Here is a 16,927-nt window from a genome sequence, read left to right on the forward strand (position 1 = left end):
CTGAATCTTTTAATTAACTCTGAATCTGTTAAGTAGTAGTTACATAATGCCTACAAAACAATGGGTTTACAACTACTTTCTACTATCAAGTAAAGCTTCTTTTTCCTTCTAATTCTATAATATAGACAATTTCTTAGAACGTATTATCAAGCCTCTATAACCAAAGTTCCCAAATATATTATTTGAAATTTATATTTTAAGGTGAATTATCTAGTCACTGGGAAAAGATAAACCTTCAGAGACATACATATAGGAACTTTCTTAGCTAGTCAATAGGTAAACCTATCTTGAGATACCACAAAAAACAGAAATAGGAATTATTTCTATATTTTGAAAGCCAGTTATTTTCCCATTTTTAAAAGAAAGCAAGAAGGTGTTCTAGCTTCACAAAAAGAAGTTTCAACACTGATAAATCTAAAACTTTAAAGTTTTGAAATTAGAGACAAAGCCAAGAAGCATAAAATTAACATAAATCTCACACAAGTGATTAAGTAAGTGAATTGCAGAACAGACTGGATATTTTGTTTACTTTATCTACTTTGACTAAACTGAGGTTGGTTATGATATCAAGAAAGTTGGGTATTTCACATTTTTCCTCCCTATAGCATCAGACTCATCTTTAGTTTGTTTTCTACTTAATATTGCAATCACTTACCTTGTTTAGAAACATGAAAGCTAAAGAAAATCCTTCCCCCACAATCAAATAAAAATTTCCTAAGAACCATACATTTCTAGAGTATAGAAATCTAGATAGACAATGGATTTAGTGTCTTTAACAAACTAAACTTTGTATTCAATGCTAATGACTATCAAAATGCAAAGTTGAATAAGTAGAGATTACATTTTGTATGAAACTCATATCCTTGTTTGAGCTATAGGGAAGAACCTTTGGTTCTTTAATGTGTTTGTCATGCTATAAATCTAGACTCATTATCCATCTTAAATTCTACACCTGAACAAAAAGTAGTCTTACGGACTAGAGTGGTTAAATAACTGAGATAAAAATCTATGTGAAGTCAGAAGCTCTGATAAATACTCTGATCTCTCAAAATATATTTATTTTCTGTCCTTCTCATAAATATTATCTTTAGTTAAAATGATGTTGGTTGTTTAGTACAAAATAAATCTTTAACAGATAAAGGATCATCCCCTTTTACCAAGGTCATTATCTGATTCATACAATCTTAAAATTGACTTAAGAAAACAGACCGTATTATAAATTTTCATCCCTTTCTTAACTTTGCAATTGTAATTCTTTTTCAAAAAAATGAAGCTTGTAAAAATAACTACTTTTTTTTTTTTTAGCACTCAAACTTTAAAGGTTGATGCTCTGAATTTAAAAATTAAGAAAAGGAAACTGCTCTCAAACAGAGGCCTAATGTTAACCATGATCCATCCTGAAGCAAAAAATTTTATGGCTCAGTTGTAAACCCTTTGAAAATGTCACTTATAATGGAAGTGCTGACACAATCCTACTATGGATTCAGCAATCTCCACACTAATATATCTGAGGCATTTCATTACTGTCAATTTATTTCACTTTTTAAAATTAAATAACCTCTTCTAAAGTCTTCAAGTTCCTGAACTAAGTTTTCTTTGTAGAATTCGCTTATAAGTTTTCTTCCTAAGGTAGAGAGGCTTGGGGACAGACAGAAACACAAATGTAAGAACTTGCACTCATGGCTGACTTGGTGGTATGCATTCCTCAATGCGAGATTTGACTTTTCATAGGGATAGGTGGATTTAATAAACATCTGTATAATCCTGAAATATCTGTATAATCCTGTGTGTATAATCTTCACATTAGACCAGCAATGATTCCTAGACAATGTACCCCATTTTTTTGTTTTGATAAAAGTGTTTAAATTAAACACCATTTTTAAGTTAAAGTCAGAGAATTTCTTTTATCCCATTTGGTAATATAAAGACAACTTCAACATTTCCATTTGTCACCCAATAAAAATGCATTTTAGGTAAATATATGAAATCTCAGGGTGTTATATTCACTTAACAACAACACATTATATTATTAATAATTAAAATTTGAGATTGAAAATGAAATGGAATTCGAATACAAGATAGATTAAAGTGATGGTGGATAGCATATACAGAGATTGTAATTTCTAATAATAAGTCTATTCTCAAGTCAGTTTTTTTCTTATAAAATTTCTCATTCATTTTATAAATCCATAATTTTTTCAAATGACTAGAGAACATGAGGAAATTTTGCAACTGCTCTTAGTATATCTGTTAGCATATTTTTGATTTCTATATCTAAAAATCACTCTAATAATCTTTTGAACATTTAGAAAAATACTCATTTCAGATGTGACTGTAGATTATCCTCTTCATCTATAGGAAAAAAAAAAGGTACTAAATCTATTTATTGCATACAGATGTAGATTAAATAATTTAAACAACTGAAAAACAAGTAATGATTATACACAGTATAAAGAACTCCCTACATTTTACATGAATATTCATAGAGTTCAGTTTCCAGATTCACAATCTCACGTTATAAATTACTTTCGAACAACATTGCTTTCTTTTTTCTTTCTGTACTACTTCCTACATGAAACTGCCAGAATTTTCCAAATTTTATAATGCTATAAATACATCCATATTTTTCTACAACCAAAACTTAAGTTTAAATGTAGTACTAGAAGGATGATAAATGATTTCCCAACACTAGAAAGGCAAGATACAGAACATAGTTAAAAGTAAAAAATGTAAAATTAATACTTAAAGTTTTAGGAATTTTTTAACCAGTTTTTTCATAAACTTGATTTATGCATCAATTTACATTTATGGAGCATATATTAGGTACAGGACTGCATGTTAACAAATAAAAATAAAAATCAAAGATAAAATTTCTCTTCAAATAATGTACATGGTAGTAAATAGGTGGTAAATATATCTATCTCATTGTGTTTGTGTGTGTGTTTGTGTGTATAAAACAATAAACCACTGCAAAACTGACAAATGCCTTCTGACCTAAATAAAATGTCCAAGTCAATTGGGAGATGGAATATTATTTTCAGCATGTGGTGGAAAAGAATTTGATCTGAGGTTTAGAACAAGTACAATGGTAAAGGACATTCTAGAAAAAAAGTCAATGTCAAAATGATCAACTCATCTTTCTTCAAATCAGGAAGTTTGAAAAGATTTTGGCATATGCAAAAGACTACATAAAACATACTCAAATTTTATTAATGAAAACCTTTATTTTCCTCCTTAAAAAATAAGAAATATAAAATTTAGGGTGGAAAATAAAGTAGTGTTCAACTAAACCACATGACTGGGAAAGGCTTTAGAAGCAATTATCATAAACATGTGTTTGCTTATACAGCAGCGCATAGTTAAACTTTTAATATAAACACAAAACTTCAGCAAATTCTAGCTAACTCCCAATCAATTTACATTTATGGAGCATATGTTAGGTATAGGTACTGTCAATATTTTAGATGGGACCATGCAAATAACTAAATAAAGCATAAAATGGCACTCAATATTCCCAGGTCAGTGCTTCCATGCACTAAAAGTTGAAATAATACTGTGATTATAATATATTCTATCTCTTTATAGAAAGAGGGGAGATAACTGCCAAAGTGATTCTCCTTGATTAGCAAAGATAGGCAGAGCCAACTGCCTGCTTAATTTATAAAAGGAAACAAGTATCAATGACTGTTGAGTCTTCTAAATCACTAAAAGTTTTGATAATGTCATACTCTGTTGCCATATTTTGACAATTAATTCCTAATTAAGAGATTTGAATGAACTCAAAAGATTCTTTAGATGGTCTAAATGGAACCAGTGTCAAAGAGAAGAATGGGATGGCACTGATAGTCAGAGCTAGCCTGGGCCCTTAGCTCGATCAGCACATGCTCTGATTGGTCGGTTGGACCAGGCATTTAAGACATTTTCACCTTGGTGCAAGCCTAACCCATGTATACCCTTTAAAACTATTTTCCTATTTACACATATTTACCTTCTGTTTTTACATTAAATAGTAGCTAAAATTATCAAATTTTCCTAATTCTCATTAGCAGAAAAAAATTAATATTTTTTCAGAGTTATTATTAGAACCATGTAAGACATCAGGGGGAAAATAATAACAATATAAGACACAGCAAAACAAAACAAAATATAAGTAATTTTTAAATCCCCTTATGTTACCTATATTGACCATCTACATATAATAAAACTTTTCTCAAAAGTTATGTTCATTGAAATGGAGCTGTTTACATCTTTCAGACTGTTTTTCCCCATGAGAGTAACTGAATGAAAAATAATTAGGTTGTTTAATCCTAATGAAGATTATTTCAGCAGGGTGATTGGGGTTTCTGGCTAGTTTATCAGGAGTGCAAACTCTTAAGATCTTATGCTATGATCTCAACTAATGAGAAGAGACACCCACCTACCCTCCAGGACTTCACATATTGTGATCAAATAGAAAACTTTGTGCCTGAGGAAAACTTGGTAGCCTACTAACCTATATTTGAGATTCATGTTCATTGATGAGCTTGAAAATCCCTTGGTACTCTACAGTAATCAGCACTTTTTTCCATCTGTTCTAACAAGTCATTTTACAGATACCTGTGTTGGCTTCCTGGCCCTGGGTTGCTTGTGCTACTCTTCACATGCAGAGCTACCCACTGATCTATGATGCTGGCACTCCCTGCCCCAATAACCCCTTTTCTCAGAAAGGAGGTTCCTGTTAATATAACAAAAATGGAAATTGTCAGCGTGGGCAGGTTGCCATATGGAGGTTGACAGCTGCTCAATCAGATTAAGACAAATGCACATTAGCAATGGGAGAGCAAAATAAAATAAAATCATTTCAGAAGGAAACTGCTTTGTTATTATTAACTTTCTCAGGATTTGTAGAAACAGTGTCAATTTTAATGATCATTGAGTAGAACAGATAAGCTTGAATCAGTATTTTTTTTAAAGAGGATCTTTTTAAAAAATATAGATACAATCACCTTCATTCAAATGCCATGTTTTGAACCATGTTCCTCATGCCTGTGGCCATGGTGTGGGAGAAGGCTCATTCTCCCCAGCTCCCACTTCAGCATCTTTACTCCATGTACACCTAGAGTTCTGCTAGGCATTTTATAAACTTAAAAATGAAGATCCTATTCCTTGAAAAATGATGTCGAGAAACTGTAAAACTATGCTTTAAAAGACTGCCTAGCATGCCAAGTGAAAAGAAAAACAGGATTTTACAGTTCACCGAAAGATAACACGCTGCCATCAATAGCTGAGCTCATGAATAAATAAATATTTACAACACACACATATGCATATCAAGGTAAGACTGCTTTGCAGGAATTCAGAATCTGTGGGAAATATTTCTGCAATTCATGTACAGTGACAAAAAGAGAAACCAAAAAAGGAAGTAATTTTAAACAGTCAACATGTGAAAAGTTTTCCAGTAACTTGCCTGACCTTCCTAAAATACACAAGACTCTTTTAACAATAAAAGAAATAGGTTGCTGTGATTGCCTATTCCTGAACTTGACTGAGTCATATCATCATTGTACAGCAGAGCTGGCAAATGTCTAGCTGAGCTAGTTAAAGTACATTGGAAAGAGTAGTCATATGTTCAAAGACGAAACATTTCAGACCTGATTTACAAATGAAACCCAATGCATCTGTATTTAAAGCTGAGTGAATGAATAAATGCCTAGGAACACATGCAAGCAATTTGAAATAAATCTTTCTGACTAGATGAACGGTTTTTCGAAAAATCTTGCTGCTATCTAACTTTCTCAGTGAGAAGCAAGTGCCCCAAAGTTTATCACTGGAAATGATATACTTTCACATGCTAGAAGGGCTGACTGTCTTTGAAAAATTTATATAAGAAGCACGAGTTAACACTCCTGACATCCCCTAGAGTCGATAACAACATACATCTCTAGATCCCAAGCCACCAAAAAGCTGCCATGCAGACTAACATAAATAACAGCTTGTAGTTTGCAAGAAAAAAAAAATCCATTGATAACACTAGAAAATACAGTAAAGTGGTGATATAATTTACAAGGCCTGGAGACAATTTGCAACTCCACTTCTGGGGATGCATCTGCACCGACTATGTAAGATAAGTGCCTGTTGGTACTTTTCCCTCCCATGTACAGTAGATGAAGACTGGTAATGTCTTTAATGTAACAAAAGGAAAACGAGAAAGATCACAGAGAATGGGGCGCCTGTATTTAGAAAATCCTGCTGAGACACTGTGATAAATTATTAAAACTTCTTGTTAAGGTTTAAGCTTCTCTTTAACCTCATATCATAGCACTGGCAGTAAGTCAAAGATGGGAAAACTCAGAAAATATTTTCAGAGCTGAGATAAAAATATCAGGTGACAAGCATGCTTCTGCAAAGCAAAATCCTCAGACACCTCCCATCAAGATTTTTCCCAAAACATACATATACTGTCCAGAAAGTCTCTCTTGGGATATCTCTGCAGCCTCACCTGATGTACAGCTTTCACAGAATAGGTACCCTGATAACTTGTGTTTAGTATAAACAAATGACATTCAGGAAAAGCAGAATCAACTGACTTGTATAAACAGGCAGGCGCAAAGTCTCAAAAATTCTGTCTCATCTCATACAATTTTTTTTTCGACAGCAGTAGAAAATACATTACACTCCAAAGTACTTAAAGCCTTGTTTCTATTCAGATTTCTCTCCCAAATAAAGTTAATGCAATTTATCTTTATTAACACATCACTACTGATAGAGTCAGCCAGAAAATAAGTGTTCATGGCATTGCATTTCATAACATGCCTCTTCTGAGACATCTCTCTCTCTGATCACTTCAAAAAATCTGCTAACAATTTGGGGATCTAATATATTCAGAGATCTAACATCTTTTAAAATAACTTAGCTTCCTAAGGATAACACACATATTCTTACAGTGGAGCAGCATGTATCTGGCCCTATATTCTCCCTGCTGGAAAAAAAAATGCTCATAAAACAAAAATTGCAAATATATCAACAGGAGAAAAACTCTTCTTCTGAGCCACCTACAACCCAAATCCTCTTTCCTGAAATAAAAACCTGATTCAAACAGAGGCAGTTTCTCTACCTTTAACTGTCCTCAGCTACCAATGATTAGCAAGGCTCACTGGGTTTAACTCTTTAACACAAAACTTTCATCACTTACCCCCTTTCCAAGGTTTCCCTTTCCAGGGGGTCCGAGTCAGCTTGCTCAGAGTTGGTCCAGAGAAGAAGATCATCAAAACGAAGAGAAGTTCAAATCTAGTAATTTTCCCCACTTTCTCTGATGATAACATTTCCACAAGTTAATTTCACACACACAAAAATCTCACATCCTTTTCCCTCCCGGTTATTAAGATAGCATGAATCCTGGAAAACCCTGAGGTAGGTGTTGTTTTGCCATCTTTAGCAGCTGAAGTAGCAGCTCCCTGGTGTAGCCCTGAGCCAAGCTACATTTCTCACGGATCCGGCTCTTCTCAGCACGCAGTCAGCACAGCTCCTGCTCCAGGAGCTGCAAAATTATTTCTGATCTCCACTTTGCTTTCCGTGGGAATATATTCCTCAGCGGGCTGGGTGAGCTTGATTGAAAATGATAAAAACAGTAATGTCTGTGTCCAGCAGAAGAGAGAAAAGATGTCAGAATTGTGTGGAAAAGATGAGAAGCAGTTGTACTGACAGCTTTCAGGCTGCTGTGTGATCCTAATAGCCGTGCAGCCAACCAAATTGCTCTTTTAAGAGTAATAAGGCTTCAGTGAAAGCCGGTATCCCTGCCACTTGGGTGGGTAGTGCTGGGCTTGAAAATCACCCAGGAACCGCCACAGATAACGACTGCTTCAGTCCAGCTTCAGAATTTTAAGGGCTGAGCAAAATATAGTATGCACAGAGGGTAGTTAATCTATTGTGTGGATAGATGAGGCTTCCAGCAATGTAGGAAGGAGAGGCTCAGAACTTAAAATCTATTTGATTTTTCTGTTCTTTCACCTTGTGACATTAAAATAGGGTTGCATATGCACTAATTATTCAGAGAAAGGTCTGAAATATTTACTCCAAAACTGTATGATTTTTATCCCTAGCAGTGAAACTGGCAGGCAAGTTCTCAACAGTCGCAGTTCTCTCAGTTTATTCTGAGCATTCCTGTGTCACCCGAATGAACCTGCCATGAATGATGGGTGCAAACTTTTGGAATTATTACCAACACAGACGCTATCAAGCTGTGCAAATCCCACATTCTGGGAAGCACATTTCTTATTTGTTTGTGTTTATCACCATGGAAATACAAAAAGTGCCCCAAGTCTCTCAGTTTTTGTAATTATATTTATTAAAACATTTCAGATCACAAGGTGCAGTTATAATTAACATCCATGCACATAACTGTGCCCCTGGAGGAAGAGGAGGTAGGTGAACCAACTCAGATAAATGTAATTTGATCTCTCTGCCTGAAGTAAGACAGTGTGATCAAAATATTCTGACCAATATTTGAAATGTGTGTGCATCTAAGTATTATCTAGATGGTCATTTATTCCTTTAATCAGTGAACCACAATGCATGAATTATACATTTATGTACTTAAAGTAATCAATTGCTATATAGTGATAATTGTCAATTTCATGATGCTATCACTTTAAAAATGGGATAAATTGCTCAGTCATGTTATTGGAAGAGAGATTCTAAAAATAACTTACCTTGTGACAAGCTATAAATCAAATTTAAAAATACAATTATTAAAACTTGCCATTTATATAATACTAAGGAACCAAATCTCCATTGTTCATGGAAGAAGGTCATTCTTTGGAACTCATCTGGCTGAATCTAGAGATGCTACTCAAGCTAGCCATTAGAGGATATAAAGGAAAACATCAACTAGGGGGAATGAATAATAGAGTTTGAAGAAATGTAGCCCCATGAAAATTAATATTAATTTAGCTAACTCTATTAAGTTTTAAGTATTTTACCAGGATTAAATCATTTAATCATTTAAGAATCCAATCAAGTAGGAGTGTCTATTCCCATTTAATGTAATGAGAAACAGAGGCACAGGGAGTTGAAGTCACATAGGCACAGAGTCAAATAGTTCAGTTCTAAGACTTTGTAAATCATTATTCTGTATTTTCTATTAAAGTATTGTCTTTAACTTTTTTGTAGTTTTAACTGAGGTAGTACTTGTTACCCTCACCAGTTACTCCTACCCTAATTCATCTGCCACCAACTCACCCATAGTCCACCATCATAGTTCACTATGCTCCTTCTGTCTTTGTTCTTACCCCTTCCTCACTGCTCTAATCCCTTGGTGCTTCAGTTCTGTGGTCTGATCTTAAGAGCTAGTTTTTAAACTACTCTTTATCTGACTCTAAATTTAGTTACTTTATATTGCACATATTATAACACCATATGGTATTTACCTTTCTCCTTCTGACTCCTTTCACTGAGCATTAGTTCTTCCTGCTCTACCATGATGCCACAAGTGGAATGAGTACATCTTTTTGGATTGCAAAGTAATATCTATTGTGTATATACCTTATAAGAACAAGTTAATTACAGTGTATTCAATGTATACATGATTCTGCTTTACATATTTTATTTATTTCATCTTCATAACCTTGTGAGCTATATTAATTAATACTCACACTTTATAGATTGTTACTTTTCAACATCACACAACATGTAAACAACATCAAACAGAACCAGGATTTGAATCCTGTGTGGCCATAGCATCTGTTATTATGTTTCTGTTGTCAAGAATCTAGTATATGAGTCTGAGGAAACTAATTAAGGTTCTTGAGGCCTGAAAAGGTAATATAGTTTGAGGATCTTATAGTATCTAATAGAGGTAATCTTTCATTGATTATGGGAGTTGCTAGGTATCTAGGACTGAGAAGTGAACTGGGAAGACCCCCCAAAAAAGAATGTCCCAACCATCTACATGCTCTCAAAGGAAAATATCAGACTCACAAAGATATACTGACAGTTGTGATATACCATAATAAAAGCTCTAATGTACATGATAAAAGTTAGGAAAACTGCAGAGAGCAAGTACTATAAAGAAAGCATATGTTAAATCAAAGTGATATGATAGACAAGAAAAAGATGTGGCCCTCATAGAACACTCCAGGCAGAGAAAATGGCCTCTTGGCTAAGTACTAAGTGATAAGTATTTTAAAACCAGGTCACATTAGGCAAGAGGTAGAGGATAATCTAGGCTGACAGGCTCCATGGCACATAGTTAGAGATACAAGAAAGCCTGACTCACTCAGAGCTTCCAGGAAGCCAGGTTAGTGGGTTATCTGAGCAGCAGGTGGTTGAGTAGTGGGCAATGAGATCCCAATGGTAGACAGGGACATGCTCACTGCCATAGGTTAGGATTTCCCCTTGGTGATAGGGAGTCAATAATGAGTTTCAATCAAGGGAAGAACATGTTCCAAAATTTGATTTTTGAAAAAGCCTTGACTGCAATATGGTGAAGAGTGAAATTCCAAAAGGAAAAATCATTTAGAAAGATAGCAATAATCCAAGCAAGATATATTTGCAAACTTAATTAAAAACAGTAGAAATAAATAGGGAGAGATTAATTCAGAATAAATTATAGATTTAGTATCAGCCTTCGTTAATTTGGCAAATATTTAATAACCACATATTCTGAGCCAGACAAAATGCTAGTTATTTTAAGATTAATGAGACAAGGTTCCTGTCATGAGGATGCTTATATCCTTAAGAATTTGCTGACAAAATAGATACAAGCAGGAATGAAACACAGCTCCCATGTTTCAGTTCTCTTCTTTAAGAAGGTCCTTATAAATTAGTCTTCGCTTGACCTGTTAACATTTCCTCCAAATTTGACATCATAAAGCAAAACATAGGTATCTTAACAATGATAGTAACCTTCGGTCTAATATCACTACTGTCTATTCTAACAACACTCCCTAACATTTTACTACTTATGCATAATAAAAATATAGTTAATTTACTTCCTTAACAAGGATATAATTTTAATAATCTTTGATGCTAGGTAGTAGATATAACATTCTACTATGTTTTTAATTATTGAAAATGTATACAAGATGAAATCTCTCCTAATGAGTTTACAATTAAAATATCTTGCTAGGTATTTGAAAAGAATTAATTAGTTTATATATTTTATTGTTTCATGGATTATATCCACCTCATTACATGTTGTCCTAGACTCAATCAGTCCCTTTTCTGAAAATTCGGTGACTTTGATCATAAGGTAAGTAGGTGGTTTTCAATAGGGCAATTAAATGCCCCCAGGGAACACTTAGCAATATCTGAAGACATTGTTTTGCTTGTCACAATGGAGGTGGGGGATGGGGGAAAATGTTACTGGCTTATACAGTGGCTGGAGACCAGAGGTACTGCCAATGATCCAATAATGCAAGGACAATCCTCCATAGCAAAAATAAAGTGGCCAAAAATATCAGTGTTGCCAAAACTGAGGAATTAGGATCTATCCTTAGCTTGTCTGGCATAAGTTGATGATTGTTCTAGCCACTGTTTCATGTCAGTAGAGCCGGAATAAAATTCTCTTCTTGACTAAAACTCTTAGCCACAGAACACTTATTACCATTGGGCTTCCCTACGACACCAAGGTAAACTATCCTGTTTCTATCTTATGCTTCAAAGGAAGTCTGCTGTAACTCCTACTATAATTCGCCTGCAAGGAATCACTCATGGCCCCGAACACCTTATAGCAGTGACAAATTTACTTGGCTGGTTGCTGAAAGGGGCCAGTGATACATTTGTATAATAGTAAAAATGACTCTTGTCCAGAATGCTCAGTGTCCCATCATTACTTCAGATAGCAGAGAAAATCGTTAGATCAAATCTACTGGTCTGACTCTCCAAACTTTTTCTTGCAGTAATAAGAAAAATTGTTATTCTCTATCAATTACATATTGCACCATTATTAATGTATGTTATATACACCATTAATAAGTCATCAGAATAAAGTTTTAGCTGGGATCTAAGCAAGGAGAGTTGTAAATTAGTCATATTATTAGCTTGATAACTCTTGAAAGTCCACAGATAAGTTCATTATTACACATACTCTTATGTACACACACATAGTTGTTATTTATCACTTTGTTATAGCTCCCTAAAACTGTAACATTTTATTTTGTTTGTGTAAGCCAAAATACAGATGTTAATATTTATTGCCATATTTTAAAATGCACTTTAATTTGTTTTTGTTCTTATTATTAATGTTTTCAAATAAACGAAAACAATATGGTGGTATTGGAGGTAACTTGTCTGTCTCAGTTCATGGTAAATAGTATTTATTTCACAAACTAAAGAGAAGCATCTCCTGGTATTTGCACAAGTTAAGGTAACATAATATTTATTAATTTTATTTCCAAGGTCAAGTCAGTACAGTTACCTACTTTAAGAGCAGAATTATGTACTACATAAATATTTCAGTTCTAGTATGGTTGAGAAATTAATTCTGGCTAATTGAAGTACCTACTTAGATAAAAGAAAACAGTCATTTGTTTTCACTGTTAATGAATATTTTTATTACTTTTTCTTTTGCCAGCGATTTCTACAGGAGAAGTCATCTGGAGACATTACATGGTCAAAAGTATTTACAAAGGAAAAAGCTGAGTGAAGTCTTCACTCTGGGCAGCTTTTCTTTTGAGACATATAAAGTTTATTAGGATGTAACTCTGTGATTCTGAGTTAACAAGTCAGGTGTGGGAGTTGGATACATGTGTTCTGAAGGAAATCTGTACCATGTGATTCTGATAGTCACCCTACGCGGCTTTTAGCAGCTATCTCTCAAGGCATAGCTTATCTGGGTTTGCTATATTATAACAACACCATTTGCCTTTCCATACATATTGATAAAATCAAGCTAGAATCAAGTTTTCAATTTTTTGACTGAAATTTTGTAGGTTTGGAGAATGCAAGATAAATTGATTTCTAGACTATGTTACTCAACCTAAATTAAAATGATTACATGATGCTGTGTTAAAATAAGGGTCCTGGAGCTATCCCACTGATTTTCTAGAATATAAACCTTGGATTCTAGTCAAACATGCCTGAACCTATGAGATACACTTTGCTTCATCTGAAATATTTTCTTGGGCTAATGTAAAGTTCATTTAAAGGACAGTGCTAAAAAGCTTGACATGGTCTATTGGCTATGCTACATCAATTATAGAAAACATTCGATATCTAAGGGAACTATCAATAGGATGTTTATTAAAGAATCACTTCTTTTTAATATTTTTATAATAATTTTAATCTTTAGAAGATATTAAATAACTGTAAAGCTATTAATTCATAATGTTGCAGACTCTCAAGAGGACATCTTATATCTACATTTAAGAGTTCTTTTATTTTGAAACAATGAGAGTGTATTAGGATATAGCTCCTGTATCTGCTAGACTGAAAGAACTTTCTTGAAACCCTAGAAATACTATTATGTTGGCTCAGTTTCTAGTGAGCTGGTATGTCTCCTAAAAAAAAGTATTGTGAATGGTAAAGATGCCAGATTCAACTAAAGTCGAGCTAACTTTGCTTTTATGAAAAAAGTGAACTACAGTTTTGAGCTCATTTATAAGCTTGAAAATAGAACAAGTTTAAAATAATTTTAGCTTCTTGGTGTTTCTAACTTCTTAAATATTGAAGTTAAAATATTTCAAAATGTAAAAGAGTATTTTTGTAATGTCTTCATTTTCTGTGACGAATTCCTATGATCGATTGAGAACTGCTACAGGAACAGCTGTAGAACTCTTCTACAGTTAGATATTGGTATAATGTTAAGTTTCAGATATCACAGAAAAAAAATGACAGTATTTTTTTTTTCATGAAAACATCTGTATACATGAAGTTCCATGAGATTGTTTCCTTCTTTTATTCCCCTAAGATTACTGACATGTAGACACTAATTAAAACTGTGTTTTCAGGTTTATAATTTGGTGAACGGATATAGGTATACACTGTAAAATGTTCAACTCAATAAAGCTAACCAACATGCCCATCACCTTCCAGTAACTTCTTTTATGTATGTTCGAACACTCTGCATCTACTCTTCTACCTTGTTTCATCATCTCGGTTGGGCTCCATTTCTAAGACAAACCAGAATCCTAAAAGGTCTTCAGGTATCATGTCCAGAGAAAGGAGGACAAGATAAAGGAGGGGAAATGATAGCAATACAAGCAAATGTCACTCAAAGATTTAAGAAAATTGCCTGTTGTCACTTTGCCTGACAATCCACTGGACATGTGTTTGTTTAAGCTAGTTACAAAGTTGAAAGGAAGTTTTTTGTTTATGTTTTTGTTTTTTTCTGGGTAGCATGTGAATTCTGTAAAATTGTGGTATTCTAGTCCCTTGAGAAAATAGAGAATAGGTTTCGGAAGAGGGGAGGTGCGGAATGAGCAATCCCTGACATGGGATATCATAATAGATGACAAGCCTTAAAAAACAATAAATAAATAACTTCAGTAATACTAACTTTTATCTATTCAACACCAAGATCTTTACTACTTTGAAGACTTGAACTAAGGCATGCTAGGTGGCACAAGGGGTCAAGTTTCAGCACTATCATGCTATCCACCATCACTGTAGCATGAGTTCTATCCCAAGCCAGGAAGCTGACCAACATGGTGCAGCAGATCTCTCCTGTCCTGCGTGCTGTGAATTTCAGTCAATCTGCATTTTTTGCTCCTCAGTCTGTCTCTGGTGAGTCCTCTCACCCTCCATACCTCTGGCCTACACCTAGAACTTGTATGCATAAATAAAGATATCTTTGAAAACCTGAAGTATTACATATTATGATATAAATTTTACAATTAAACTAGTTCATTTCATAAGAGGCTGACTCTTATCTTTTGCTTTAATATTTCAAATCAAAATTTCTGATTTTCAGAAAGACCACTTTTGCATGAAGCTCCATTACTTCATATGTTCTTAATTACTGATCATTCAATCTAACCATACTGTTTAATATAATGCTAAACATGAATTCCCTTTCTTTTTTTTTTTTAACAAGACAATTCTTAGAATACTGGGAAATAATTGTTTCTCCCCTTCTGAGTCTCACTCCTCCATTTACATTTAGAAAAATAATCTGCTTTCTTGGATATAAATTTCAGATATTTTAATCATCTAAATAATTGACCAACTTTATAATTTTGGATAATATTAAGTCTGTTAAAGTAACCTCAACATCTGATTCAATATCAATATTCTAAGGCACAAGGCATTATTTTTTCTGGTTTCCTAATTCAAACTAAGTTAAACATAACAGAAATGATCTAGCAGCAGTTCACAACACCCTCTCCCTTTGATGCCCACCCACCCAGCTCCTTTGTCCTTTATGACAGAAGTGTGGCCCATGCTTGCTTGTGCAGGTCATCTGCCCTATGTCCTAATGATTTTGACAAGCAAAGAGTGGCCTGACTAAGTCCTTTTCTGTTGGGTGTCAATTTAACATGACCAAGGAGACTATTAGCCTCTGAAATTTCCAAGAAGAGTTAATTTCTTCATGCTTATTTTAAATCATTCAAACCAATTTGAAACAACCTGAAAATAATGTTTTAAATAATTATGGCTAATGGTACAATTTATATACGCACATTATTTTAGTAACATACTTTATATGTGTATGTGCATATATACTCACTAATTCCTAAGTAGGAAAATTTGTTAATTAATCACCCTTAACAGCAAAATAGCATCCCATTAGTCAAACCTCAGGTTAATTAATTCACCAGATGATGAGTGATGTAAGTCGTAGTGTTTTTTTCCTAACTACTTACTATTTCATCCAGAAGACATGCTCAATATATCTTTCACTGAGCAGCCTGATTCTGCTTCTGTGGACACTGAATTTTAGCACTAGGTCTGATAACCATTTTCTTGAAATAGAAGCTACTGAATATCATTCTTCCTGACATAGATCTACTTCAAGAAAATAGTGGGCACCATTTAGGGTTGATCAAATGAACAATTTAAGGAGCACTCATATCCTGCCCTTGGGGTTGAAGATTTCTTATGAATAATAGTATTTTAGGCAGAAAAATCTGAATTACTAGAACCATTTTAATCAGATCCATCTGATAAGATAAAGTGAGTCACTGAAGTGGTTCTCACAGGTAAGTTTTTAGGTACTATATTTGTCACACCTTGTGTCAATAGCCCCCAACTGCCCTCAGTGAATCACACCTAACTGCTTAAGGAGAATATGGGGAAAATAGACATCAAGGCATTAAATGCTGACTCCCAAATATAGCTGACACCTAGTCCCCCAACTCTAAAATCATATGTCCAACTGTGTATTTCATTACTTGAATGTAAGGGCAGTAAAATTCTAAAATGATTCCCATGAACTTGACTTTTTCATCTTCTCCATTCCCAATGTTATTCCTGTGCTATGTTCTTGTTTTGTAAAAGGAAGATTATCTAAGTGAAACTAATTTCATCACAATGAATCTTTAAAGGCAGAAAGCTTCCCCCAACTGGTAGCAAAAGATAAAAGGGGAGAAAGAAGTTAAAATGATTTGAGATAAGGGTGTAATAAAACATTACTGTCCTTGCAGAAGGGGGGCCTTGAACAGTGACTAGAGAGTGACCTGTATTAACAGCAAAGAAACAGGGACCTGAGTCCTACAACCACAAGACATCATGAAATCCTAGGCAGGGAACTCATCTGACCTTTTGACATAGAAAACTGTGAGCTAATGATTGGATATTACTTAAAGCTGCTAAGTGTATGGTCATCAGTTATGCATCAAGCAGACAATAAAGAAGTCTAATAAAATTTTCAAATTCAACCTGTTGAATAAACAACTTATGATCTTTCATTCCAGTCACATTCTGTAAGGTTTTCCTTTTATGTAATGACAATTTCATACCTCCAGTTATTCAGGAAAAAAAAAAAAAAAAGACAACCCTGGAATAATTCTCA

General features: G+C 34.0%; 1 protein-coding gene across 8 annotated transcripts in view; it reads right to left on the reverse strand.

The window, feature by feature from the left end:
• ROBO2 (roundabout, axon guidance receptor, homolog 2 (Drosophila)) overlaps positions 1 to 16,927 on the reverse strand; it is a 1,357,399-nt gene that overhangs the window by 1,080,416 nt on the left and 260,056 nt on the right. For 6 of the 8 annotated variants that reach the window (XM_012731342.1, XM_012731362.1, XM_012731333.1 and 3 more), the window contains exon 1: positions 7,172 to 7,560. The exons of the other annotated variants lie outside the window; for them this stretch is intronic. In XM_012731342.1, the coding sequence (XP_012586796.1) occupies positions 7,172 to 7,301 (130 nt within the window). In that variant the 5' untranslated portion in view covers positions 7,302 to 7,560. Of the gene's footprint in view, positions 1 to 7,171; positions 7,561 to 16,927 lie in introns of those variants that run through there. 8 annotated transcript variants of the gene reach the window in all.

The sequence above is a fragment of the Condylura cristata genome, unplaced genomic scaffold (genome assembly GCF_000260355.1).
Source record: "Condylura cristata isolate star-nosed mole 26May11 unplaced genomic scaffold, ConCri1.0 scaffold00003, whole genome shotgun sequence".
In the NCBI taxonomy this organism is placed as follows: domain Eukaryota; kingdom Metazoa; phylum Chordata; class Mammalia; order Eulipotyphla; family Talpidae; genus Condylura; species Condylura cristata.